General features: G+C 40.5%; 1 protein-coding gene across 15 annotated transcripts in view; it reads right to left on the bottom strand.

Moving 5' to 3' along the window:
• The window catches only part of RYR3 (ryanodine receptor 3), a 569735-nt gene that overhangs the window by 278543 nt on the left and 264511 nt on the right, over positions 1-26681 (bottom strand). For 14 of the 15 annotated variants that reach the window (XR_002523591.2, XM_021941701.2, XM_021941703.2 and 11 more), the window contains 5 exons: positions 23569-23690; positions 8959-9127; positions 7480-7615; positions 4658-4753; positions 3029-3147 (listed from right to left, as the gene is read on the bottom strand). Coding sequence is in view for 14 of the 15 variants with exons in the window: in XM_021941701.2 (XP_021797393.2) it covers positions 3029-3147; positions 4658-4753; positions 7480-7615; positions 8959-9127; positions 23569-23690 (642 nt within the window). In the remaining variant the exon portion in view is untranslated. The other variant, XM_021941710.2, reaches the window with a different exon arrangement.

Raw genomic sequence — 26681 nt, forward strand, 5'->3', positions numbered from 1 at the left:
AAAAGAATGAAATCAGGTTTTTGCAGCAACACAGATAGAACTGCAAGCCATAATCTTAAAGTGAAATAATTCAGATACAGAAAGTCAAATACTGCATATTCTCACGATTAAGTGGGAGCTAAATAATGTGGAGATGTGGACATAGAGAGTGGGGTGATAGGCACCGGCAAATTCGAAGTGTGGAAGGGGGTAAATGATGAGAAATTGCTTAATGAGTATAATGTACATTATCTGGGTTGGGGTTACAATAAAAACCCAGACTTCAGCACTACGTGATATATCCAGGTAACAAAATTGCACTTGTACCCCTTATTTTTTATAAATAAAAAAGCAAATAAAATGATTTCTAGTGGTAAATTTTTCACTGCAGAAGTTTTGTATTTAGATAATTATAAAAATAAAATCACAAAATTAAATATATTCTCACAGAACATTTGGATTCTGAAGAACATGTTCACAGGCTGCAGCTTGAAAAAAAACACTGGAAAGAATATTCAATTTCTGCTCCTAGTGTGTCATTAATTATTAATTAGCTGTGTGACCCTGGGAAACCACTTAACATCCAAGGACCCAGGCCCCGCCCTTCTTTCTGCAACTGTCATGTACAAATAATAATGATGCTATGTTGTAAGGTCATAATGAGACCTGAATAAGACACACAATAATTGGCATTTGTTAAGTGCAAAATAAATGTTGGTTATCATTACTGTTGTTGCTCTTGTGAGAGGACTTCTGAGGTCCCTTGTGCCTTTAAAATTCTGCATATTTTGAGTCACTGTCTTCACCGAAAACTAAGTGGATTGGTCAGAGACTCCTGAAATTCTAGGACTGGAGACAACAATGCAGCCCAGACAGAAAAACGTTACCTTGACATTTTCCAAGCCAAGATGAAGTGTTGCATGGAAGTCTGGCCTCCACTCCGCACATTCTTTGCAAAATGACCACAAATACATTAGTGATGATTTGAACCTGTTTTTTCTCTTTGAAAATAAAAGCTATCCAATGGAGTAATACCTAAGGAAGGACCTGAATTCATGACAAACCTTTACCCAAAAATCTATCCAAAAATGGAAAAGGAACATCTTTGAAAAGACTCTTAGGTATCAAGATCACATTGCTTCAACTTTTACATTACCAGAATTTCTCTAACAATGTCTTGGTTCTAGAAGATTAAAGGCTACTCTGATAACATATCAGATCAGGCATTGATTTCTAGCAAAACACTTCAGCTTGGTGGGCCTGAATTTTCCTAACTGTGGAAAGGGTAGAATAGTAATCAACTTGCCACCAAGTGACATGCATCAAATGCTTTGTGACTTTTGGCTGAAAGAAGCCACAACAAAGTTGGTTATTTATTAAGTACACTATGTGTTCTAATAATAAAGAAACCTCTGAGGCAATGAGACGAGAGCAGCTTTCCTGTGAAAAGGCTTCTCTGACATTTGCACGTAGCCCATGGCTCCTAGCACGCGTTGCTCAGGTGCTTATCGATCCTTCTCATTATACTTCCCAGACAGGAAGGAACGTGTTGGAACGCAGAGCATCTGGACTGAAGCTGAAGCTTCATGCTTGCCTTTCATTTACCCCATTTGGAAAAGCAATTTCAGATCCCACGTATTTCTTTTTATTCTTTGTCAAACAATTTCACACATGCTAAGGACCACGGCTTTCTGCTGCCCAAGGCGGATGCATGTCAGTCTATGCTGCCGAGTCTCGATCTCCCGGACACACTGAGCTGTCTCAGATATGCAGTCCCCGCCGATGATGACAAGCAGAGACTGCCAGTGACCAAGCCTACTTCTCTCTGCTCTGTGGAAGCACAGCTGCAGTCCCACATGTCCCATCATGCTTTCTGCTCTGAAATATACCTCCTGGGCTGTTGAATATTGCATCTGTCCACTAATTAGCACAGTAGCCCCCATGTGTGTGCAGATGTTGAAGGGTCAGGAAAAAAACTCTCCGTATTTTAGTACACTTTCCCCATAGATCACTGTGTCTTAGAGATATAACTTCATAAAAATAGAGATGTCAGAACTGTGAGATCTCAAAAAAATGACATAGCATTCCACTTAGTGAGATGCCACTGTCTCCATTTTACAGATGACATAACTGAGGCCCCAACTCCTATAGCTGCTTTGTATAAAAGGGAGGGACCAGTGGCTTCAGTTCTCCTGCTTGCACATGCACAGACTCATTTACTTCATTTGTTTTCACTCACAGTAAATCTGATTTTGTTTAATAACAAACCACGTTGCTAAGACTTTCTACACTGTTTTAAATCTGATGTCTTCATATCTTTTCTATACAGCTTGGTATAAGCTGTTTCACTACTAAGTTCCTGAACCAGTCCCGTACGGTTGGCCTTGTGCAGACAGGGCCTATTGAGTGTCCCACAGTGAGCCGGTGTTAAGGGTTAATGATAATGAGTGGTCAAGAGATCATGCTCACTCTTAGTGTGTTGGGAGCTCATTTTCCCAAGATTTTTATCACAGTCAAGAAAGAGACTAATCCTAGTCTCTTTTCCATACAGCTCTAATCCTAGTCTCTTTCTTGACTGTGGTAAAAATCTTGGGAAATTGGAAAAAGACTTTCCCTGCATACAAGCACACTCCAAGGTGGGCAGCCGCACTGGTCTTTGGATGGTTCCGTGGGTTTTCATAGGTGGGAACTGAACAATGAGATCACTTGGACTCGGGAAGGGGAACATCACACACCGCGGCCTATCATGGGGAGGGGGGAGGGGGAGGGATTGCATTGGGAGTTATACCTGATGTAAATGACGAGTTGATGGGTGCTGATAAGTTGATGGGTGCAGCACACCAACATGGCACAAGTATACATATGTAACAAACCTGCACGTTATGCACATGTACCCTAGAACTTAAAGTATAATAATAATAATAAATAAATAAATTAAGAAAAAAAAAAGAAAGAGACTAATCAACATACTCTCAGTAATACACAATGGTCATGAACGTTACGAAGGGAAACACCAGGCAAAGTCAATCACTGTTCTTTCCACACCTACCTTGTGATTCCGCCCGTGCTTATCCAACAGGGAGATGATGGACTTGATGTGGCCCTCTGCTATCAGATTTAAGGCTTCCGGACTTTCAGTTAAGATGCAGTGCAAAACTTCCAAGATACCTACATGAATGCCACAAACATCATTTGGACATTAAATGCCCTGCAGAAGTGACCATAATTTAGAAACCTGAGTGTGAACAGACCTTCCTGAGGGGACAGGATATCATCAATTCTTTGAATCTATCAAATATTTCCAGCCAGAAAAAATGCATTCATTTCCGGCAGACTTCAGAGCCCCCCGAGGCCAACCAGGCTGTAATTTACTGGTGATTTTAATTCAGCACAAACCCTATCTTCTGCTTCCTGGACAAATACATGATCTTTGTATGTTAAAATATAGAGAAGCAGCTACAAAATAAAAATTTTCATTTGATCAAACTAAATAACACTTCATTTAAAAATAGATATAAAAGATGATACCCAGTTTACTATAAATTCTAAAGGTCATTCAAGTAATTTGGAAAATATTCTGAGTTTCTCTCAAATAAGAATTTTTCTAGGAACTACCTTAGAAATTATTTTTATTTTAGGTCTACTCATGTATCAAACAAATTGTAAACTCACACAATAAAGTCGATTTGGCTTCCCCCCCTTTTTTGGTACACTGGATAAGTTATGTAAGTGAAGGCTTAAGAAAAACGAGTGCCTCTACAGCCTGGCACATACATGGTAACATCATGATGGAAATTCAAGGGAAGTAGTTGGCTAATAGCTTAATCAGTTTTATTAAGAAAATTCCTTTTGATTCTGTTTTTTACTCAATGTTTTCATAAATTAGCCTGAAATGTAATCTAGCCCATGAGACTGAGGCACTGAAGAAAAGAGAGGCTTAGGAAGATGTGTGTAGGTGGATGATCCTTGGGGAAACCTCTCTTGGCCGGTCTGTTAAAACACCTGTCATGTCTAGACTATGAGAAAAGCATCAAAACCCTCCAGCTTCAGCTTCCCCATGAGAGGCCTACAACTGCCATGTTTGCTCATCTCGGAGGAAGCAAACTGCTAAGCCCTGCAGCATGGTCACTTCCCAATGATGACCACACTCTTGGCTCAGATTCTCCGTAAGTCATGAGGCAGGACTATAGATATGATGTGAAGGGTGAGCCAGGAGAGAGGGGTGAGTGGGGATCATTTTTCCTCTCATCCCTGTCACTCTTCACTCCCACTTTTAGAACTATAAGAAATAGTTTGGACAATACTGAAAAGGGTTTAAAACCCCAGAGAATAAGAATATAATAGGAGTTAGAAGGAGACAAGGATCACTAGGTGGGTGGGTGGGGTTGCGGAGGGGTTATTAATGGACCCAAGGACTAAAATGAAGGCATGGAATAACAGTGAAGGCACAGAGTAAAAAATTTAAAAAGGACGGACTGTTGAAGTCTGGGTTAGAGTTGTTAAATAAAGTTGTACAAGTGCCAGGAAGCTTGAAGACTATTTCTTCTTAATTTTGAAGTAATGATTTGAGGATTGTTTACAATCCATTGGAAAAGATTCAACTTTGTTTTCTTTTTTACAGAAAGAAAAAAAAAAAACCCTTCATCTTTTCTAGTTATAGTTTCCTGTCAACTCTCACCTGAGGAAGATTCTAGTCTGTCCAATTTACTGATGAGCCAATCAAGGTTATTGGAGAATTGAGCGCAATTGTTTCTGTTTCCACGAATGAGAGCAGCTGCAAACAAGGAGATGTTTGATCACAGAGGTTAAAGGATATAATGATGGGCATGAGAACTTGGAAAGCTGTTGAACACTTCGCTTAGCAACTAAAAGGAACTGAATGCCAGTCTTACTCTACCTAGCCCTCTGACACAATTCTGTTTCTTTTTTCTTTCTTTTTTTTTTTTTTAGAGACAGTCTCATTCGGTCACCCAGGCTGCAGTACAGTGGCTCATTGCAGCCATGAACTCCTGAGCTTAAGTGATCCTCTTGCCTCAGCCTCCAGAGTAGCTAAGACTATAGGCATGCACCACCATGTCCAGCTAATTTTTAATTTTTAATTTTTTTTTTTTTGAGATGTAGTTTTCACTCTTGTTGCGCAGGCTGGAGTGCAGTGGTGCAGTCTCAGCTCACTGCAACCTCCACCTCCTGGGTTCAAGTGATTCTCCTGCCTCAGCCTCCCAAGTAGCTGGGATTACAGGCGTGTGCCACCACACCCAGCTAATTTTTGTATTTTTAGTAGAGATGGTGCTTCACCATGTTGACCAGGTTGGTCTCGAACTCCTGACCTCAAGTGATCCACCCGCCTTGGCCTCCCAAAGTGCTGGGATTACAGGAGCGAGCTACCATGCCTGGCGTAAATATTTTTAATTGAGATGGGGGTCTCAATATGTTGCTCAGGTTAGTCTTGAACTCTTGGACTCAATCGATCCTCCTCACCTCAGCCTCCCAAACTGTTGGAATCACAGGCGTGAACCACCACACCCCACCTCTTTCTATACTTAGAAAAATAAAAATCTAGTATTGGCTCACTTTACAAGTATTTCCAGAGAGCCTGCTATGTACCAAACACCTGCCCAGTTGTTCAGACTAGAGCAATGGGGAAGGGAGGGAGATTCCCTGCCTGCATCAAGCAGGCAATGGAGACAATAAATGCATAAAGTAATGAAATTACTTCATTGTGATAAGCAAGAATTTAATACTGGCTTGGTTACTGACTTAAGAACTCAACTTCTTGCAATGTTTTCTTAAATTTAGCTACAGATTTATTATTCTTCAGTGCTAAAGGAAGGCACCCCATGAACACAGCTGGAAAGGTCGGCTATACACTAATGGATGCATAATAGCAGCATGTAACTATAAAATATCTAAAATATATCCTTATTTGACAGTGGTTCTTGAGGCATGGTCCCTGGATCAGCATCACCTAAGAATTTGTTAAAAATGCAAATTCTCAGGCCTCATCCAGCTTTACTGATTTAGAAACTCTGGGGGTGGGCCTCGGCATCTGTATTGTAACCAGCCCACCCCCGGATCCTGATGCCTGTTCCTACTTGAAAGCCACTGGCAGACGATATTGCAAAGAAAGGGAGAGAATTTGCTGTCAATTGAGTTTTACCAATCTACACCAAATAACCTTCTCTCCACAGGACAAAAAAAGAGTAGATGCAAATCTGGAAGAAGTCCATGTAAACTGATTAGCCCCCAAGTAGCTTGCCCTTCACATGATAGGTTTGAATTGGAATTTCACTGAGGCTGCTACATGGCAAATTTAGGATAAAGAAAGGCCTCCTCCAGGGCCTCAGCTTTGTATCTTCAGTCAGTAGAGGACACAATTCAAGTCTGAGCTCCTAACCTCCTTTTCAGGTCAGTTGCAACAAGGAAGTTAAGCACAAGAGTCCTGGAGTTACACTGCTGAGTCTCAAGCCATAGCTCCATCAGTTACTAGATGTGTAACCTTGGGTTATGAGCATCACATACATCGGTTTCTTCATCAGCGAAATGACAATAGTAACAAACCCTTAAAGTGTTGTTCTGGGGTTCAAAAGAGATATTTCACCACTCACACAAAGATTAATAATTGTTAGGTATTATTGTTAAAATCATGCTTACTGGGTCAATACAAAACATTAGAGTTTGAAGACACTTTACACGGTCATAAAGTGACAATCAATCAGTACTGTGGTTATCCAATCAGCTTGAACCCTAAGCTGGGGAATAGGTCCAGACTGATTTCTCTGGGCTCCCTTCTGGCCTAGTGAACTTTCTATGATAGATTTCCTCTCAGTGGGACATACACAGAGCAAAGCCCTAAAGTACTAGCTTATCACAGTGTCTGGGTAACTCCTGGCGGCCACCTTCTTGCATAGGCTCATACTGCCTTCTCTCTGCCTCCCACCCATAGGCAGGTGGCCTAGGCCTTCTGGATGGAACCTGTTGTAGCAGGCACCAGAACATCACTACACACTCCATACTGCGAGAAGATAAGCTTGTTGCTGGAATATTCTTACTTCCCACCTTTTTCTTTTCACTAAAATGAAATAAATAACAGGCCAAAGCAGTGGGAATCATGACTAACAAGTGGACAAGTGAGAGGGCACAGATTTAAGAGAATAACAATTCTTAAAGTGCAGGTGATATCTTTGCAGAAGTTTAAAACTGGAAGACATCGTAAATGTGCTCTAGTCTTGTTTCCTCATGAAAGGTAAGGAATAGAGGTTGATGGAGCGTAGGTGACTGTCAAGAGTTTCCCAGGTAGTTGCAGTGAAACTGATTACCATCTGCTTCTACTGGCTGCTACTAGTTAACAGAATGAACAGCTGGGTTAAAACTGAATGGCTAACAAAAGGCTTCTAAGAAATGAGGCAGTCGAAATATCACAGGGTTAATGGCAACTTAAAGACAATCTTGGGATTTCACATGGAAATCGTCCCAGGGAGAAGGCACTGTATGTGTACTTACCCAGCAATTTGTAGAGGAGGTTCAGAATTTCTTTCCAGGCCATGCCACTCTCTTCCCTTGCAATCCCTGCAAAGTGTGCTACGCTATTGTAGATATTTAAGCGGTCAATGCAATTTAAGACAAGAGCCAACATTCCCTGAGAAGGAGAGTGGAGGAAAATATAAACATTACTGATTAAGAAAGCAGAATCCCTTTTGCTCTTTCCCTTCCTGTATCATTCACCTTTTAAAGCTGATAATGCCAATATGCAAATAAACCTTCATGATGCCAGTTGGGTTTTGTTTTTTTTCCCTCCTAAAAACAAAATATGCATTTTTATGCCTGAGAGACCTAAATAGCATCCATTTGGAGAGTGAGTCAGCAGCCTCTTCTGACAGGTTGCCCCCACGTGCTTAACTCAATCCAAGGACATACTTAGGAAGAGGGAGGGTGAATGAGTTTCACAAAAACCTGCTTTTGGTCTGGTGTGAAGTGGTTCTGACTCACCCAGAAACAGCTCTAGATATAGTACCTATTTCTCTCTTAAATATCAAGTAAGTTCAAGTTCCATTCAGATGCACAAAACAACCATGCTTGCTTCCTACCTCCCCACCCCCCAAAAAAGGTGGGATTTAGAGACAATAACACTATCACCACTTTTCTAGCTAATTTGAAATACTACGCCACCCAGTAAAAATCTGTGCTAGCTGTTCTTAGCACACAGGAGGGAGATGGTAAATGGAATTTCAGTAGCCTTTAAGGCATTGAGAATGTCCCCGGGACCAAAGTCTGGTTAGATCAGAAGACTGAGCAGGGATGGTTTACATTCCATACCACTAACTTTGGAAATGCCCAAGCGACAAGCCCTGTGCCCACGTATGGCAGGCCCAGAAGTACAACCATGGCCTGTTGGCACTAAATCATCACGTCTCCGAGTTTGGAAAAGGCTTGTGACTTGTCTGTGGTCATACACAGCCAGAGATGAAGCCAGAATGAGGCCCTGGGTCTCTTAAGCCCCAGCTGGCATTTTCCTCATGGCCAGGTCCCACTCCCAGTGACTCAGATGCTGAATTCTGACATAAGACTTAACATATTCTGTGTCTTTTAAACCAGCTTCTCAGGTATTCTAAAAGTGGTAGAATCCAGGCATCTGTGTTTTTCAAACAGGTTTCCCAGGTAATTCTAACATGCCCCAAAACTTGGGAATCACAGCCAATGTCATGCTCTCACAGCTGATATTTACTGAAAATGTATTTTCGATACACATGTGGCACTGAAGCTTTAAAACATAATCTGGTTTGAACGTGCCAGCCATTGCTAATGTAACCAGGTTTGGCGGACAGGGAAGGTTGGCTTCCAATTTCCCAGCTTCCAAATCTCTCTTGTCCTCTGGCTCTCTCATAAACACGTGCATGCAGAAAGACAAAGCTAAGTTGCAGTCATAGGAATATTTTAGCTCTGGACACAAAGTGAATTTCAACTTTTCATTTTTTGACTTACCTCTTCCTTGAAAAGATTTTGTCTGTTTTTGAGTGAGCGGAGCTTGTTCTGCTTGTCTTCATGTCGCATCTCCTCCTCCGGGGGCTGGAAGTAGGCGATCAAGTCCTGTAGGGTCTGCAGGACTTCTTCTATAGGCAGGGTGATGGGGGCAGCTGTGCGATTGTTTCCGCTAAAAACCATGAGATTGACATGGTTTAGGCACCAGCCAGCAGCAGCGCCCTGATGAACACCCACTGGGTCCCACGCCTAACAGCCCCCCATGGTGCACCATGGGCTGCTTCCTTGGGCGGCCATTGTACCAGCAGCTACAAAATGAAGCTTCCCAGCTAACAGAGCAACAGAAGGAAATATTCACATTCAAGTTTAAAGCTATTTTCACAAACAAAGGGAAATGACTCCTTTTAGCACATTTATTTTCAAGCAACTTATAACTCATCCTGTTAATGTTACCATAATATTTCAGCTCATAGCATCAATGGGTATTCACTGAATGTGTAATCATGATTTCCCTGTAATCTAAAGAGGTAATTTCAATGGTGACTGTGACAGTGACTCTTCTATCTACAGCAGATGCTTCCCCTTCCATTTACCCCTGGTTGTCTGTCACACTTTTTTTTTTTCTTTTAAATAAAAACATTAAAAAAATAAACTTAACCCATGATTCTTTTAAACAATCACACCTTCTTGGCATTGATTAATCATACGGCTGAAAGGATTTCTATCACTGGGTCTTTGCCTCTATCTCCATGTTAGTTTTCTCTTTGTCTCTCCTCTTGCACCCCGTCCACGTCTCTGTGTGTATTCTGAGATCTCTGCATGTGTTTTTCTCATCACGTTTCTGTGTACATGCCTGCTTTCCCTCACTCCATTTGTTGATGGTTCCTTTGCTTTCTGGATCTGTGGTCCTTTCATCTGACTTTCCTCTCTCTGTGTTCTCTCTCTATCACCCTCCTTTCTCAGTGTCCCCTATCTCTCAAACATCCTTCTTCTCTGCCTTGAGGTCTGTCTCTCTTTGTTTCTTGGTGTTCCCCAACCCCACGTTACCTGCCCTCCCATCTCTCTGTCCCTGTTGTATTCCTTTTCTGCAAGTGTCTCTCTTTTTCTGTTTTAATCTCTCCCCAATTTTTGTAATTAAACCCCTTCAACAGAGAGAGAATACAAAGCATTACAGATAACAAAATGACCCTTCTTTTCCCCATCTCCTTGAGGGGTACACCTGGGAGCCTCTCAGAGGGCAAAGGCTATGAAGAGGAAGGGGAAATGGACCCACCTCTTGTGGGTTTGCATCATTAGGCCCTGAGTGATTGAGAATTGGCTCAATGTGCAAGTAACATCACAAGGACTTTTTTTTTTTTTTGTATCTTATTTTATTCTAAGTTCTGGGATACATGTACAGGATGTGCATGTTTGTTACACAGACATGTGCCATGGTGGTTTGCTGCACCTATCAGCCCCTTACCTAAGCATTAAGCCCTGCATGTATTAGCTATTTTTCCTGATGCTATGCCTCCTCCTACCCCTCACCCCTCGACAGGCCATAGTGTGTGTTGTTCCTCTTCCTGGGTCCATGTGTTCTCATTGTTCAACTTCCACTTATAACTGAGAACATGTGGTGCTTCGTTTTCTGTTCCTGCATTAGTTTGCTGAGGATAATCATTTCCAGCTACATCCATGTCCCTGCAGAGGACACAATCTCATTCCTTTTTATGGGTGCATAGTATTCCATGGTGTATATGTACCACATTTTCTTTATCCAGTCTATCACTGATGGGCATTTGGGTTGATTCTGTGTCTTTGCTATTGTGCCTAGAGCTTCGGTGAACACCTGTGCACCTGTATCTTTATAATAGAATAATTTATATTCCTTTGGGTACATACCCAGTAATGGGATTGCTGGGTCAAGTGGTATTTCTGGTTCTAGGTATTTGAGGAATTGCTACACTGTCTTCTATAATGGTTGAACTAATTTACATTCCCACCAATAGTTTAAAAGCATTCCTATTTCTCCACAGCCTCGCCAGCATCTGTTGTTTGACTTTTTAATACTCGCCACTCTGACTAGCATGAGATGGTATCTCACTGTGGTTTTGATTTGCATTTCTCTAGTGATCAGTGATGTTGAGCTTTTCTTCATATGTTTATTGGCCACATAAATGTCTTCTTTTGAGAACTGTCTGTTCACATCCTTTGCTCACTTTTTAATGAGTTTTTGTTTCTTATAAATTTGTTTAAGTTCCTTGCAGATTCTAGGTATTAGACCTTTGTCAGATGGATAGATTACAAAAATTTTCTCCCATTCTGTAGGTTGTCTGTTCACTCTGATAATTTCTTTGGCTGTGCAGAAGATCTTTAGTTTAATTAGATCCCATTTGTCAATTTTTGCATTTGTTGCATTTGCTTTTGATGTTTTTATAATGAAATCTTTGCCTGTGCCTATGTCCTGAATGGTATTGCCTAGATTTTCTTCCAGGGTTTTTATCGTTTTAGGTTTTACATTAAAGTCTTTAATCCATCTTGAGTAAATTTTTGTATAAGGTATAAGGAAGGGGTCCAGTTTCAATTTGCTGCATATGGCTAGCCAGTTCTCCCAGCATCATTTATTAAATAGGGAATCACTTCCCCATTGCTTGTTTTTGTCAGGTTTGTCAAAGATCAGATCGTTGTAGGTGTATGGTCTTATTTCTGAGTTCTTTATTCTCTTAAATTGGTCTATGTGTTTGTTTTTGTACCGGTATCATGCTGTTTTGGTTACTGTAGTCTTATAACATAGTCTGAAGTTGGGTAGTGTGATGCCTCCAGCTTTATTCCTTTTGCTTAGGATTGTCTTGGCTATATGGGCTCTTTTTTGGTTCCATATGAATTTTAAAGTAGTTTTTTCTTATTCTGTGAAGAATGTCAATGGTAGTTTAATGGGAAGAGCATTGAATCTATTAACTACTTTGGGCAATATGGCCATTTTCACGATATTGATTCTTCCTATCCATGAGCATGGAATGTTTTCCATTTGTTTGGGTCATCTCCAATTTCTTTGAGGAGTGATTTTCAGTTCTCCTTGAAGAAGGACTTCACTTCCCTTGTTAGCTGTATTCCTAGGTATTTTATTCTCTTTGTAGCAAGTATTAATGGGAATTCATTCATGATTTGACTCTCTGCTTGTCTGCTGTTGGTGTATATGAATGCTTGTGATTTTTGCACATTGATTTTGTATCCTGAGACTTTGTGGAAGTTGCTTATCAGCTTAAGAAGCTTTTGGATTGAGACGATGGGGTTTTCTAGATACAGGATCATGTCATCTGCAAACAGAGACAGTTTGACTTCCTCTCTTCCTGTCTCAATACCCTTTCTTTCTTTCTCTTGCCTGATTGGCCTGGCCTGAACTTCCAACACTATCTTGAATAGGAGCTGGGAGAAAGGGCATCCTTGTCTTGTGCTGGTTTTCAAGGGGGAATGCTTCCAGCTTTTGCCCATTCAGTATGATATTGGCTGTGGCTTTGTCATAAATGGCTATTATTATTTTGAGGTATTTCCCATTAATACCTAGTTCATTGAGTTTTAGCCATGAAGAAATGGTGAATTTTGTCAAAAACCTTTTCTGTGTCTATGGAGATAATCATGTGATTTTTGTCTTTGGTTCTGTTTATGTCATGAATTGCGTTTATTGATTTGCATATGTTGAACCAGCCTTGCATCCCAGGGATGAAGCCATCTTGATCATGCTGGATAAGCTTTTTGATGTGCTGCTGGATTTGGTTTGCCAGTATTTTATTGAGATTTTCACATCGATGTTCATCAGGGATATTGGCCTCAAGTTTTCTTTTTTTGTTGCATCTCTGCCAGGTTTTGGTATCAGGATGATTCTGGCCTCATATAATGAGTTAGGGAGGAGTCTCTCCTTTTCAATTGTTGGGAACAGTTTCAGAAGAAATGGTACCATCTCCTCTTTGTACCTGGTAGAATTCTGGTAGAATTCAGCTGTTAAGTCCATCTTGTCCTGGGCTTTTTTTGGTTGGTAGGCTATTTGTTGCTGCCTCAATTTCAGAACTCATCATTGGTTTATTCAGGAATTCAAGTTCTTCCTGGTTCAGTCTTGGGAGGGTGTATATGTGCAGGAATTTATCCATTCCTTATAAATTTTCTAGTTTATTTGCATAGAGGTGTTTATCGTATTCTCTGATGGTTGTTTGAATTTCTGTGGGGTCAATGCTGATATCCCCTTTATCATTTTCTATTGTGTCTATTTGATTCTTTTCATTAGTCTAGCTAGCAGTCTATTTTATTAATTTTTTCAAAAAACCAGCTCCTGTATTTGTTGATGCTTTGAAGGACTTTCTGTGTCTCTGTCTCCTTTAGTTCCACAACCCTGATCTTGGTTATTTCTTGTCTTTTGCTAGCTTTTGGGTTTGTGTGCTCTTGGTTCTCTAGTTCTTTTAGTTGTGATGTTAGGATGTCAATTTGAGACCTTTTTAGCTTTTTGAGGTGGGCATTTAGTGCTATAAACTTCCTTCTTAATACTGCTTTAGCTGCATCCCAGAGATTCTGGTACATTGTCTCTTTGTTCTCACTGGTTTCAAAGAACTTGTTGATTTCTGCCTTAATTTCGTTATTTACCCAGGAGTCACTCAGGAGCAGGCTGTTCACTTCCCATGAAGTTGTGTGATTTTGAGTGAGTTTCTTGAATTCTAATTTGATTTTGCTGTGGTCTGAGAGACTGTTATGATTTCAATTCTTTTGCATTTGCTGAGAAGTGTTTTACTTGCAATTATGTGATCGATTTTAGAGTAAGTGTCATGTGGCACTGAGAAGAATGTATATTCTGTTGTTTTTGGGTGGAGAGTTCTGTAGACATTTATCAGGTCCACTTGATCCAGAACTGATATTGAGGTCCTGAATATCTTTGTTAACTTTCCATCTCAATGATCTAATATTGACAGTGGGTGTTAAAGTCTCCCACTATTATTGTGTGTGAGTCTAAGTCTCTTTGTAGGTCTCTAAGAACTTGTTCTATAAATCTGGGTGCTCCTGTATTAGGTACATATATATTTAGGACAGTTAGCTCTTCTTGTTGAATTGAATGCTTTATCATTACGTAATGCCCTTCTTTGTCTTTTTTGATCTTAGTTCGTTTAAAGTCTGTCTTGTCAAAAACCAAGATTGTAACCCCTGCTTTTTTCTGCTTTGCATTTGCTTCGTAAATTTTCCTCTGGCCTTTATTTCAAGCTTATGTGTGTCTTTGCACGTGACGTGAGATGGGTCTCTTGAATACAGCTCATGAATGGGTCTTGACTACTTACCCAGCTTGCCATTCTGTGTCTTTTAACTGGAGCATTTAGCATGGCTGCTTCTTGATGGCCAATTTCTAATGATCTCTCCTAGGCATTTATAGTATATTTGCTTATTCACCAACTGCTATATATTAATTTGCATACATGCTAAGGCAAGATTTTCATCTAGGCCCAAACAAAGACTCAAAAAATTCTGAAAGCAATCAGGCTGTGAGGTGATAATTCCAATTTTGTATTAAAAATGCCAAATGCACGCAATGGGGAAGGAATAATGGGGGACTGTAAGCTTATTATAGGCAGGGAGGCACATCAGTGTGTATTCAACTCCTGGCAGTGCCTGGCATGTTGCAAGTTCTCAGTTAGTGTTTGCAAATGACTACCTGGGATATTATTAGACACAAAAATAGGAGGGAAGACAATGCCATGAGTACATGAGATGAAGCCTTGGCAGTATGAAACTCAATTCAATATGACTCCCCACTTCTGCGTTCAGTGAAGGAATGAACACATTTTCCTCAGTATTTCGGGCCAGCTCCAGAGCTTGCTTTTTGCTTTTTGTTTTAAAAACACTTTCTTTTTTTTTTTTTTGAGACGGAGTCTCACTGTGTCTCCCAGGCTGGAGTGCAGTGGCGCGATCTCGGCTCACTGCAAGCTCCGCCCCCCGGGTTCACGCCATTCTCCCGCCTCAGCCTCCCAAGTAGCTGGGACTACAGGCGCCCGCTACCGCGCCCGGCTAGTTTTTTTGTATTTTTAGTAGAGACGGGGTTTCACCATGTTAGCCAGGATAGTCTCGATCTCCTGACCTTGTGATCCACCCGCCTCGGCCTCCCAAAGTGCTGGGATTACAGGCTTGAGCCACCGCGCCCGGCAAAAAAACACTTTCATTTTACTAGAGACACTGAGGCTGGTCAAGAATAATTCTTTATATGATTGGAAAAGATGACAGCAAGAGGTTTATAGACATTTTTTGTAGCTCACTGAGGCAGCATAGGCACCATACAGGGAGTTGGACATTTCAGGTCTCAGCTTTGCCACTGCCATTATCAGTGTGATATTTGGGTTGCTGCTAGGCCTCTTATGCTTCTATTTAGCACCTGGAAAATAGGAAAGGTGCATTCTTTGATTGCCAGGTCTAATTTTTTGTCTGTTGGGCTCTCATTGCTGGACTACTTCATCTTGTCCCTTGAAGAAACATGAATATTATAGTCCTCTACTAGTCTAGGGCAGATTCATTCCTTCCTCAAAAAATAAGACATATCACATGCTTGGCATGGGAAGCAATGGTGAAAACAGACATTACTTCTGGAAAGCATCATGGTGTTCATATTCTACTCTAAAAGAACCTCAGAGAGAAAAGCCCAATGTCCAGAGATAAGTCAGAGCCTCAATTCAGAAATAACTACAACTGGCACCTATCCCTCCCCACCTTCTTCAACTCCCTATAGCCTGTCCCACTATATTCTTGGGCCTTTGCCAATGAATTCTTTTATTAAATTCAAGTGAGATCCCAGGTGATTCTGAATATTTATCATAACATAATGATTTATTTGTTGTCTCTCTTCTAAGGTTAAACTTAGAGGACAGCTGACAGTATCTTTTCCTCGGCAGAGTTTTTCAGACTCCTTAATCGATCACACTGTTCATTCTACTGGACAGTTCCCAGCAACTCTACAGAGGATGATGAGATAGCATGATGAAACTTTAACCTCTTCTTCATTTTTCTTTCTTGTTCCTTCCCTATTCCCTTAGCCTTAATGTGCTCCCAGAAGACCACCCCCTCCCCTCCTGGTTTCCGTGTGCACACAGCATACAAAGTTGGTTTCTCAAAAGAGATGGGGAAGAAGAATCTACTTCCAAAATGTTTTTTTCTCCTTTACTGCCTAGCTATTAAAAAATCCAAATATACTATAACTTTCGCAGCCCACACCCCCTCAGCATTGATATTTTTTCATTAGTCCTCTTTTTCTAAAATATCCTGTGCCTGGAAGAATCAAGAATTTTCCTCTTGAGGGTGGGACCTAATAGCTGAGTAAAGAGCTCAGTAAATCCTTTCTCTCACAAAATAATAATAAAATTGGACAAAACCATTCAAAACAACAACCTCTGGACTCTGGAAATTGACTAAAGGCATACAAAAAATCAAATATTTATTTTATTTTTATTTTTTATTTTATTGTTTGAGATGGAGTTTCACTACTGTTGCCCAGGTTGGAGTGCTATGGCGCGATCTTGGCCCACTGCAACCTCCACCTCTTGGGTTCAAGTGATTCTCCTGCCTCAGCCTCCTGAGTAGCTGGGATTACAGGCATGCGCCACTATGACCGGCTATTTTTGTTTTTTGTTTTTTTGAGATGGAGTGTTGCTCTGTCGCCCAGGCTGGAGTGCAGTGGCATGCTCTTGGCTCACTGCGAGCTCCACCTCCTAGGTTCATACCATTCTCCTGCCTCAGCCTCCTGAGTAGCTGGGACTACAGGTGCCGCCACCATGCCTGGCTAATTTTTTGAATTTTTTAGTAGAGACTGGGTTTCACCGTGTTAGCCAAGATGGTCTCGATCTCCTAACCATGTGATCCGCCCGTCAGCCTCCCAAAGTGCTGAGATTACAAGCCTGAGCCACTGTACCTGGCCTATTTTTGTATCTTTATTAAAGACGGGTTTCTCCATGTTGGTCAGGCTGGTCTCCAAACCCCGACCTCAGGTGATCCACGTGCCTTGGCCTCCCAAAGTGCTGGGATTATAGGAGCGAGCCACGGCACCCGGCCCAGTGTGTCTATATATGTATGTGTGTGTGTGTGTGTGTGTGTATGTATGTGTGTGTATTTATACATATATTTTTTTAATTTCTTTTTTTAATTTCTTTTTTTTTAATTTCAGTGTTTCAGCCTGTTGATGCTTCCATGTCCCTCCCCCCAATGCCTCATGGCGAAACAGCTCTGATAGGGCAGAGTAGGCAATGTGCAAGGCCACACACATGCTCAGGAAAAACTGGAGAGGACCCTAGCTATCTATTGCTTCCCACACAAGCAGAAAACAAAATCCAGCCACACACACAGGTCCATCAGCAAATGGTCACAGGCTTGTCTTGTAAGAAATACTAAGGGAAGTCCCTCAGGCTGAAAGAAAATGACACCAAACAGTAACTAGAATTCACGCAAAGAAATAAAGAACACTGGTAAAGGTAACTATGCAGGTAAATACTGGAAGCAATATAAAAATACATATCTTTCTCTTTTGTTCCTGTAATTGATTTTAAAAAACTCCATAAAATAATTATAAAACCATGTTGCTGAGCTTATAACTTATGAAGATGTAATACAAGTAGCAATATTATCACAAAGGATTAGGCAAAGAATGGAAAAATGTTAATGCAAAGTTGCTTTATTTGTTAAGTTAGTATTAATTTGAAGTGCATTATTTCAAGTTAAATATATATTAAATTCCCTAGAGCAACCACTAAGAAAATAACTCCTCGGCCGGGCAGTGGCTCACGCCTGTAATCGCACCACTCTGGGGGGCCAAGGTGGGCGGATCACGAGGTCAGGAGATCGAGACCATCCTGGCTAACACGGTGAAACACCGTCTCTACCAAAAAACAAAAAATTAGCCAGGCATGGTGGCGGGCACCTGTAGTTCCAGCTACTCGGGAGGCTGAGGCAGGAGAATGGCGTGAACTCGGGAGGTGGAGCTTGCAGTGAGCTGAGATTGCGCCACTGCACTCCAGCCTGGGCCACAGAACGAGACTCTGTCTCAAAAAAAAAAAAAAAAAAAAAAAAAGAAAAGAAAAAAGAAAAAGAAAAAAGAAAAGAATTCCTCAAAAAAGTATTTTTAAAAACCCAAAATAATTAAAATGTTACACTGGAGAATATTTAACACAAAAAAAGGTAGTAAGGGAGGAACAGAGGACCAAAAAATAAATAAATAAATAAAAGAGACATAAGAAATAAATAGCAAAGTGGCAGACATAAATCCAGTTATCTAAATAATTACATTACTTATAAATGGATTAGGCATACCAATGAAAGGGAGAGATTGTCAGACTATTTTTAAAAATCAAATATATGTTGTCTACAAGGGACACACTTTATATTCAAGGACACAAACAGGTTAAAAGTACAAGGACTGACGACAACATGCCATACAAACAAAAAACATTATCTGCACATAAGACACCTAGAATGGCTCTATTAAATAGACTTAAGACAAAAATGTTCATAGAGAAGAAAAGAAAAGAGTTTAAAATTACAAAAGGGCAAATTTATCAGAAATATACATCTGTTATAAACATATAAGCACCTAACAGAAACCAAAATATGTGAAGCAAAAACTGATGGAATTGAAGTAGAAGATAACAATTCAACAGTAACAGAAACACCAATACCCGATTTCCCACCAGTTAATGTAATAAACCATATTAACAAAGGACAAAACTGTATGTTCATATCGATAGACCAAGAAAAAGCTTTTGATCAAATCTAATGCTCATTCCAGATAAAAGCTCTCAACAAACTAGGAATAGAAGGGAACTTCCTCTACCTGATAAAGGGCATCTACAAAAATCCTACAGTCAAAACCACACTTAATGGTGAAAAACTGATGTTTCCTGCCCTCTCCCCACCCCCACCTTAGATCAGGAACAAGACAAGAATGTCTGTTCACATCACTTTTATTCCACATTGTAGTGGATATTCTAGCCAGTGCAATCATGTAAGAAAAATAAATAAAGGGCATCCCTATTGGAAAGAAAAAAATAAATATCTTTTTATTCACAGAGGACACAATCCTGTATGTAAAAAATTCTAAAGAATCCACCTGCTCTCCAAAAAGCCCACTGAATAAATAATTTCAATTAGGTCAGTGACATAAGTCCAATATTTCTAAAACTTAATTTCTATGTACCAGCAGAAAATAATCTGAAATGAAATCAAAAAATGATTCTCTTTGTAGTAGCACCAAAAAGAATCAAATACATAGGAATATATTTCATAAAAGAAGTGCAAGACTTATATAATAAAAACCACAGTATCTTCCTGAAAATAATTAAAGAAGAATAAATAGACATACTATGTTTGTAGATTGGAAGACTTAATATTATGAGGCTAACAGTCCTCCAAAACAGATCTCTAGATTCAATTTAATACCTATGAGAATTCCAGCAGAATTTTTTCGGACAAAAATAAACTCACCCTTAAATTCACATGGGAATACAAAGGACCCAGAAGCACCAAAATAATTTTGAAAAGAAGTACAAAATTGGAGCATTCACTCTACATTATTTCAATACTTACTATAGGTACATTAATTAAGACAGTGTTATTTTTGAATAATGACAGGCATACAGATCAATGAAACAGAACTAAGGGCCCACAAAGAAACTCTTACATTTATGATCACTTGGCTTTTGACAAAAGTGCCAAGGCAACTTGATGGGGAAATGTTGTCTTTCCAGAAAACCGTGCACGGAGAAATCTGATATCCATATGGCCACATACAAAAATATTAATTGAAACGTTTACCTCATACTATGCACAGAAATAGACTAAAAATGGATCACAGACCTAAATGTAAACGCTAAAATTCTGAAACTTTTAGAAAAACACAGAGGAGAAAATCATGATGATTTGAGTAGAGAGTTCTCAGGTATGACACCAAAAGCACAATCCATAAATATGTTAAATTGAACTTAATCAAAAATAAAACATTTGTGCTTCAAAAGACACCATTTTAAAAAAATGAGAAGAAAAGCCAAAGACCAAGAGGAAATACGTGCAAATCATAAATATGGCAGAAAACTCATAATCAGAAGATACAAACAACTCTCAAATTTTAATTTTAAGACAAATGACCCAATTTGAAAAGGCAAAATGCTTAATTACATTTTACCAAAGAAGATACATGAATGGCTAATAAGCACATGATAAGATGTCCAGTATCATTATGCATTCTGGAAATTCAAACTAAAACCACCACGATAATATCTACTAGTATCATAGCTACTAGTATGGCTACAATCAAAAAGTCAGATAGTAACAAATGGAGGAAAAGATGTAATGAAAAGAAACTTCAGACATTTCTAAGAGAAATGTCTGGAAAACAGATTTTTCAGTTTCTTATAAAGTTAAACATACCCAATTGAATAAATAAAACATGGTATTTATATACAATGGAATATTATTCAACCTTAAAAAGGAATGAAATCATGTTACGTGTTACAACATGGACAAGCCTTGAAGATATTTTGCTAAGTGAGATAAGCCAGACACAAAAGGACAAATACTATGTGCCTCCACTTATATGAGGTACTGAGAATAGCTAAATTCATAGAAGCAAAGAGTCAGTAGAAGTCATAAGGGGCTGAGGGAGAGGAGAATAGGGAGTCTCGTTTAATAAATACAGAGTTTCAGTTTGGGATGATTAAAAACTGTGGAGATGGATAGTGGTGATGACACTAAACTTAAAAATGGCTAAAATGATAAGGTGGATGTGATACATATTTTGCCACAATAAAAATATATCAAAACATTATACAAATTTATATATGACTCAACAATTTCACTCCTATTTACCCAAGAGAAACAGAAACCATATCTGAAAACTTTTACACTAATATCCAAAAAACATTATTCTTAGTAATCAAAATGGAAACTATCAACTGTTCATCAACTAAATGAGTAAAATGTGATATATGTGCATCTCTATCTATATAGAACTCTCCCTCTACACACACACACGCACACACACACACACACACACACACACACAGAGAGAACACTCTGCAGCAATAAATAAGTGAAGAAACAAAATAATAAGCTTCAAAAATATAATGCCAAGTGAAAAGGCCAGATTCAAAAGACAACATATTTCATGATTTATTAATGTATTAAATTGAGACAGAAAGCAGATTAGTGGTTGCCTAGGGCTGTAGGTGGCAACTAGAATAAACTGCAATGAGGAGATATTTTTGGAGGGATGGAAACGTTCTAAAACTGAACTGCAGTGATAGTTGTAAGGCTCTGCAAATAAATATATGAAAGCTGACTGAATTGGCCAGGGATGCTGGCTCATGCCTATAATGCCAACATTTTGGGAGGCTGAGGTGAGAGGATCCCTTGTGCCCAGCAATTTGAGACCAGCCTGGGCAATATAGTGAGACACCATCTCTACAAAAAATTAAAAAAATATTGGTGTGATGGTATTTATGCGTGGTCACAGCTACTCAGGAGGCTAAGGTGGGAGGATTGCTTGAGCTCAGATGGCGGAAAGGCTGCAGTGAGACCCTATCTCAAACAAAAAACAAACAAAATCTCATGGAACTGTACATTTAAAAGGATGAATTTTGTAATATGTAAATTCTACCTCAATAGAGATGTTTAAAAATAATTTCCCCATTGTCAGGCACATAACTCCCACTGACTTTTTAAAATAACAACTTAATTGAAATACAGTTCACATATCATATGATCACCCATTTAAAGGGTACAATTCAAAGGTTCAGTAGCTTTGGGAATATTCAGAGTTGTGCAACCTTTGCCATGATCAGTTTCAGAACGTTTTCATCAGCTCTCCAGAAAGCTTTACACAGTAGCAATCACTCTCCCTTTCCCCCAAGACACCCCAGCGTCTGCCTCTTTCTACTTCTCTCTACTTCTAGGTAGAAAGAAGGTAACTCTTCCTACTTCTGCCTCTGCTTTTTTCCTCGTAGATTTATCTGTTCTGGACATTTTTTTTTTTTTTTTTTTTTTTTTTTTGAGACGGAGTCTCGCTCTGTCGCCCAGGCTAGAGTGCAGTGGCCGGATCTCAGCTCACTGCAAGCTCCGCCTCCTGGGTTCACGCCATTCTCCGGCCTCAGCCTCCCGAGTAGCTGGGACTACAGGCGCCCGCCACCTCGCCCGGCTACTTTTTTGTATTTCTTAGTAGAGACGGGGTTTCACCGTGTTAGCCAGGATGGTCTCGATCTCCTGACCTCGTGATCCACCCGTCTCGGCCTCCCAAAGTGCTGGGATTACAGGCTTGAGCCACCGCGCCCGGCCTGTTCTGGACATTTTGACCATGTGAATGGAAAAACATCCCAGGATAGCAGTTCTCAACTGAGGCTGATGTCGGAATCACCTAGGGAGCTTCAGTAAAATACCGGCATTTGGATCCAACATCTGCAGATTCTGATGCAATTGGTTTAAGATGTAGCCTGGGCATCAGGGTATTAAAACCTCCCCAGATAAATCTAGCATGTGGCCAAGGTTAAGATCTCTATGGTAGGGCAGTCATGTTTAAACTTTAGTATGCATCAGCATCACCTGGAGGGCCTATAACACTATGAGTTGCTGGATCTTATTCTGAGGGTATCTGATTCAGTGGGTTTGAGGTAAAACCTGAGAATCTGCATTTTTTAACCAGTTTGCAAGTGATGCTGATGCTCTGGTCCAGGGATGCACTTTAAGAATCTTGGGAGATGTCAGAACAGCAAGATGGAAGGAACTTGAGCCCCAGTAGCTAGGCCACCTATTTTCCTTAAACCACCTACCTACTTTTATATTATTACCTAAACAAGAAGTAAAAGCTTACTCTGAACTGCAACGGCAGCCCAGCCTGTTTCCTAATACACATCCCTTGGACTGCAGTCTTTCAACAGCAAGAAAAGTCAAGATCTAAAACAAAGTTCTCATTTCATGCAAATTCACACATGTAATTTACACCCCTTGGCTTTCGAGAGATTTTCCTACAAGAGAAGAATGATCTTGGAACACTGCACAGTTTACAACAGAATCAGTTTCTCATGGTAATTGGTGAAAACAATCCACCGAGTTCTGTTTTGGAAGCATTATTTAGACTGGAGGGATTACGATCCAAGCAGGCAGTTCAGTTAATTTTCTCATTTAAGCCACAGCCACAGTTGGGTAACCCAAGGCTTCCAGTGCAAAGCTACTTTGATCCAAACCATAGCAGCAATTCTGAATGATGGAGAAACCCTTCCTACATAATACATGGGGAGTGTATCAGTTCCTCTTTGCTGTTTTTCTCTTTACACACAAATATAAAATGGACCAATGCACTCCAGCTCTTTTCACTTAATTGTCATGCAAAGATCTTGGATATTCATCCCTCCAATCTGAATAACTAATGGAGCTTGGGCATTTGTTGAGCAAAGGGTGAAGCTAGTAGGAGTTCACCTGTGTAGGAAATCTGTTTCAGCCTCAAGCTCTTGATGGTAAAACTCTTTGCTGGTGTATCATTATTTCCTGAAAACATTCACAGTATCAAAAAGAGGTGGGTGGTGGTGTTGGAAGGCCACAGAGTCAAACTCACCAGGTAGAGGAGGAAAGGAGCTAACATACCTGACAAACTGGCTGAATAAGGCTGTAGTGTTCCGGATGATCCGAGCAGCCTGGGACTCCTCACGCTGGCATCTCTGCAGTGTTAATCCATCATCCATGTGGCCTTCCTGATGGAGTATGACCTACCCACGTGGCAAGGGACAGAAGCTCTAAGGTTACAATTATTCCACATATGGGCAGTCAACATTTCCCACAGTATTTCCCTCATCCCTCTTATTCCTGTCTCCAAATAAGCTCCCCTGCGTCCATTTTGAGAATGGGACATTAGCAAAGTTATTGCACCCATATGCCCTGTTAGTGACATGTGCATCATTCCTTAGACACAGTGCTTTGATGAAAATGAAATTTTATGTGCCACCGTGGTATGAGTTATGACACATTCCTCAGGCCTAGATTTGAAAGGGTGACAACATATCTCATAATCGATTTTTCTCTTAAAATGAACATGGAATCTTACCCTTGGAAATGGGAACAGTCACTGTGTTCAAAGTCTCTTCCTCCAGAGATGAATTGAAGAAAAAGACAATGTAAAGCAAAACCCTGTACTGGGATCAGGCTTGGTTTCTCGACTGAAGGCCAACTACACTGAGTTAGTTAACTGTAGGGCTGGGGAAAGCAGTTCAAGGTGGTAGCTGGCTTCTCTTGGAGGATAGAGAGCCAATTTGAAAGCATGGGCTCTGATATCAGCAGACCTTTGTCTAGTCCTGCTATGCCACTTACCAGCTGTGTGACCTTGGGCAAGTTACTTAACCCCCATTTGCTTTGGATTTCACCATCTGCAAACGGACTTATCTTAGAGGGTTGTTTGCAGGATTCAATGATTTACATGTCATCAACTGGCATGGTACCTAGAATCTAATAGGTGCTCAATGAGTGTTTATTATCAGAGGCAGTATAGTACTGATGTTAGACCAGTTATCTGGAAGCTAAGCATATGTACTTGTCACTAAGGACACCATGACACAATTTTTTTGGGAGGGGCTACCCACTTTTTATGTGGAGGTCACTGGCTTTTTCCCTTAAAACGATCAAGTGGGCCAGGCGCGGTGGCTCAAGCCTGTAATCCCAGCACTTTGGGAGGCCGAGACGGGCGGATCACAAGGTCAGGAGATCAAGACCATCCTGGCTAACACGGTGAAACCCCGTCTCTACTAAGAAATACAAAAAATTAGCCAGGAGTGGTGGCACACGCCTGTAGTCCCAGCTACTCGGGAGGCTGAGGCAGGAGAATGGTGTAAACCCGGGAGGCGGAGCTTGCAGTAAGCTGAGATCCGGCCACTGCACTCCAGCCTGGGCGACAGAGCGAGACTCCGTCTCCAAAAAAAAAAAAAAAAAAAAAGCAACAACAACGACAAAAAAAAAGATCAAGTGTGTTAAGTGAGACAGTTTGATCCTGGTTCAAGTCGAGGTCAAATCCTGATCCAAGTTCCTTGACATGGTTTCCTCTTGACGGAAGTAAGCAAAGACAGACAATGTGTAGATCCTGGAAGTCTACATGTCAACACGGACAAAACGTGTGGCTCTAGAAAGTATCTATAGAATAAAGATTGTTGGCCTCTCTCATTTTTAGCTTAAAGAAGCAACTTATTTTCCTTTCCATGTGAAAAATCTTTTCCTTGCTTTTTATTATTTTGAAGGTACTTCCTGATATGATGAATTAGAATTCAGGCTTGTTCATTTTTGAAACAAGACTTTGCATCCCATCTGTATACTGCAGTGTGCGCATTAGCAAAGGACACTGTTACCATTGGAATCACTAACTGTTAGAAAATATTCCTTTGTCAGAACACCTCAGCAACTGGTTAGCAATGCTGCATTTGGGTTTAGTAATACATTGCCACTACGTTTACTTTGGCCTGGGTCCCAGATTTCTGGTCCTTAAAGACCAAAATTCTTAGGTTTTGCTTGTTCAGATAACACCTTTAAACTGGACAGCCAAATGAGAAAGTAATGAGAACTGGGGGGAGATGCAGTTGCTAGAATGTTGTTATTATGAACCCTACTGATCTCAGCAGCCCAGTTCCTAAGGTCCTTCTTTCTCTCGGAGAAATCTTACAACTGAAGAGCAGGGAGAAGAAGCCTAAGGTGGGAATAGGAAAGAGGGTGCTTTAAAGTGGCTACTCATCAGGTGTTTCATTGTGTTTGTGCTTGATTGGTTTCTGTTGATTACTGTTTTGTTCATTTCATAAAACATGGCACAGATTCAGACATCCTTTGTATTTTTAGAGAGGGCACTTAACATGCTTCCTAGGAAAAGAAGCAGCGTCGCCCTGTCGAGGGCTGAGCAGTATCGCACCAGCTGGGGAGAGTTCATAAAAGCACCTCCCCAATTCACACATACATTCTAACAGTTAAATGAATGTGCGGGCTATGGTCCTAGAAGAGAAAGGCATGGACAGGTACAATAAGTCAACAATGCGAAATGAGATCTCTCCACATTTGCAGAGTCCTTGGAGTGTGTCCCTGCCCACCCAGAGTTACAGCCCAGATCCACAAATTCTACTTTCTTTAAATGCTACCAATGCCTTAGTAGGTCTCAAAAACTGCAGAGGCTCTAGACGGTATTACTGTACTCTACAGAGGATTGAGGATTGAATTTTCTTCTGATAGGCTGGTAAGAGTAGAGGATGAGTTTTTGGCATTTATTTTCCATTTGTTTTTATTTCCAGCGTGTAGCCCTCATTCCCGGGGTGTAGCTCTTCTGAAGATCAACTGAAAGCCTACTGTATTTCCCAGGGTCATTCCAACTTGTCACACCCTGAACCCTGACTTGTATATCCCTAGTACTGTCATAATGTCAACATCTCTGCTTTGCTCTTCATGATCACAGCAGTTTTGCGTTTACTATTTTGGCTTCACACCCCATCCACGGTCAGCTTAGGATTCTAGAGGAAACCGCATGTAGAATTTTAGGCACATGTTTTTGCAGTTCTCTCTACTCTGGACTCTTGGACCCTTGAGTTCCAGAAGCCTTGGCTGAACCTATGTCTAATCTGACTCTTTAGCACAACTGAGCTAATGCAAGATCCCATTCCCTAGTTCTGCAAATCAGCAAATGTGCTGAGGGGGAAAACAAAGACGAAGGTGGGCTCACCTCAGTGCACTTACATTCT

Source organism: Papio anubis, chromosome 7 (assembly GCF_008728515.1).
Source record: "Papio anubis isolate 15944 chromosome 7, Panubis1.0, whole genome shotgun sequence".
Classification (NCBI taxonomy): Eukaryota; Metazoa; Chordata; class Mammalia; order Primates; family Cercopithecidae; genus Papio; species Papio anubis.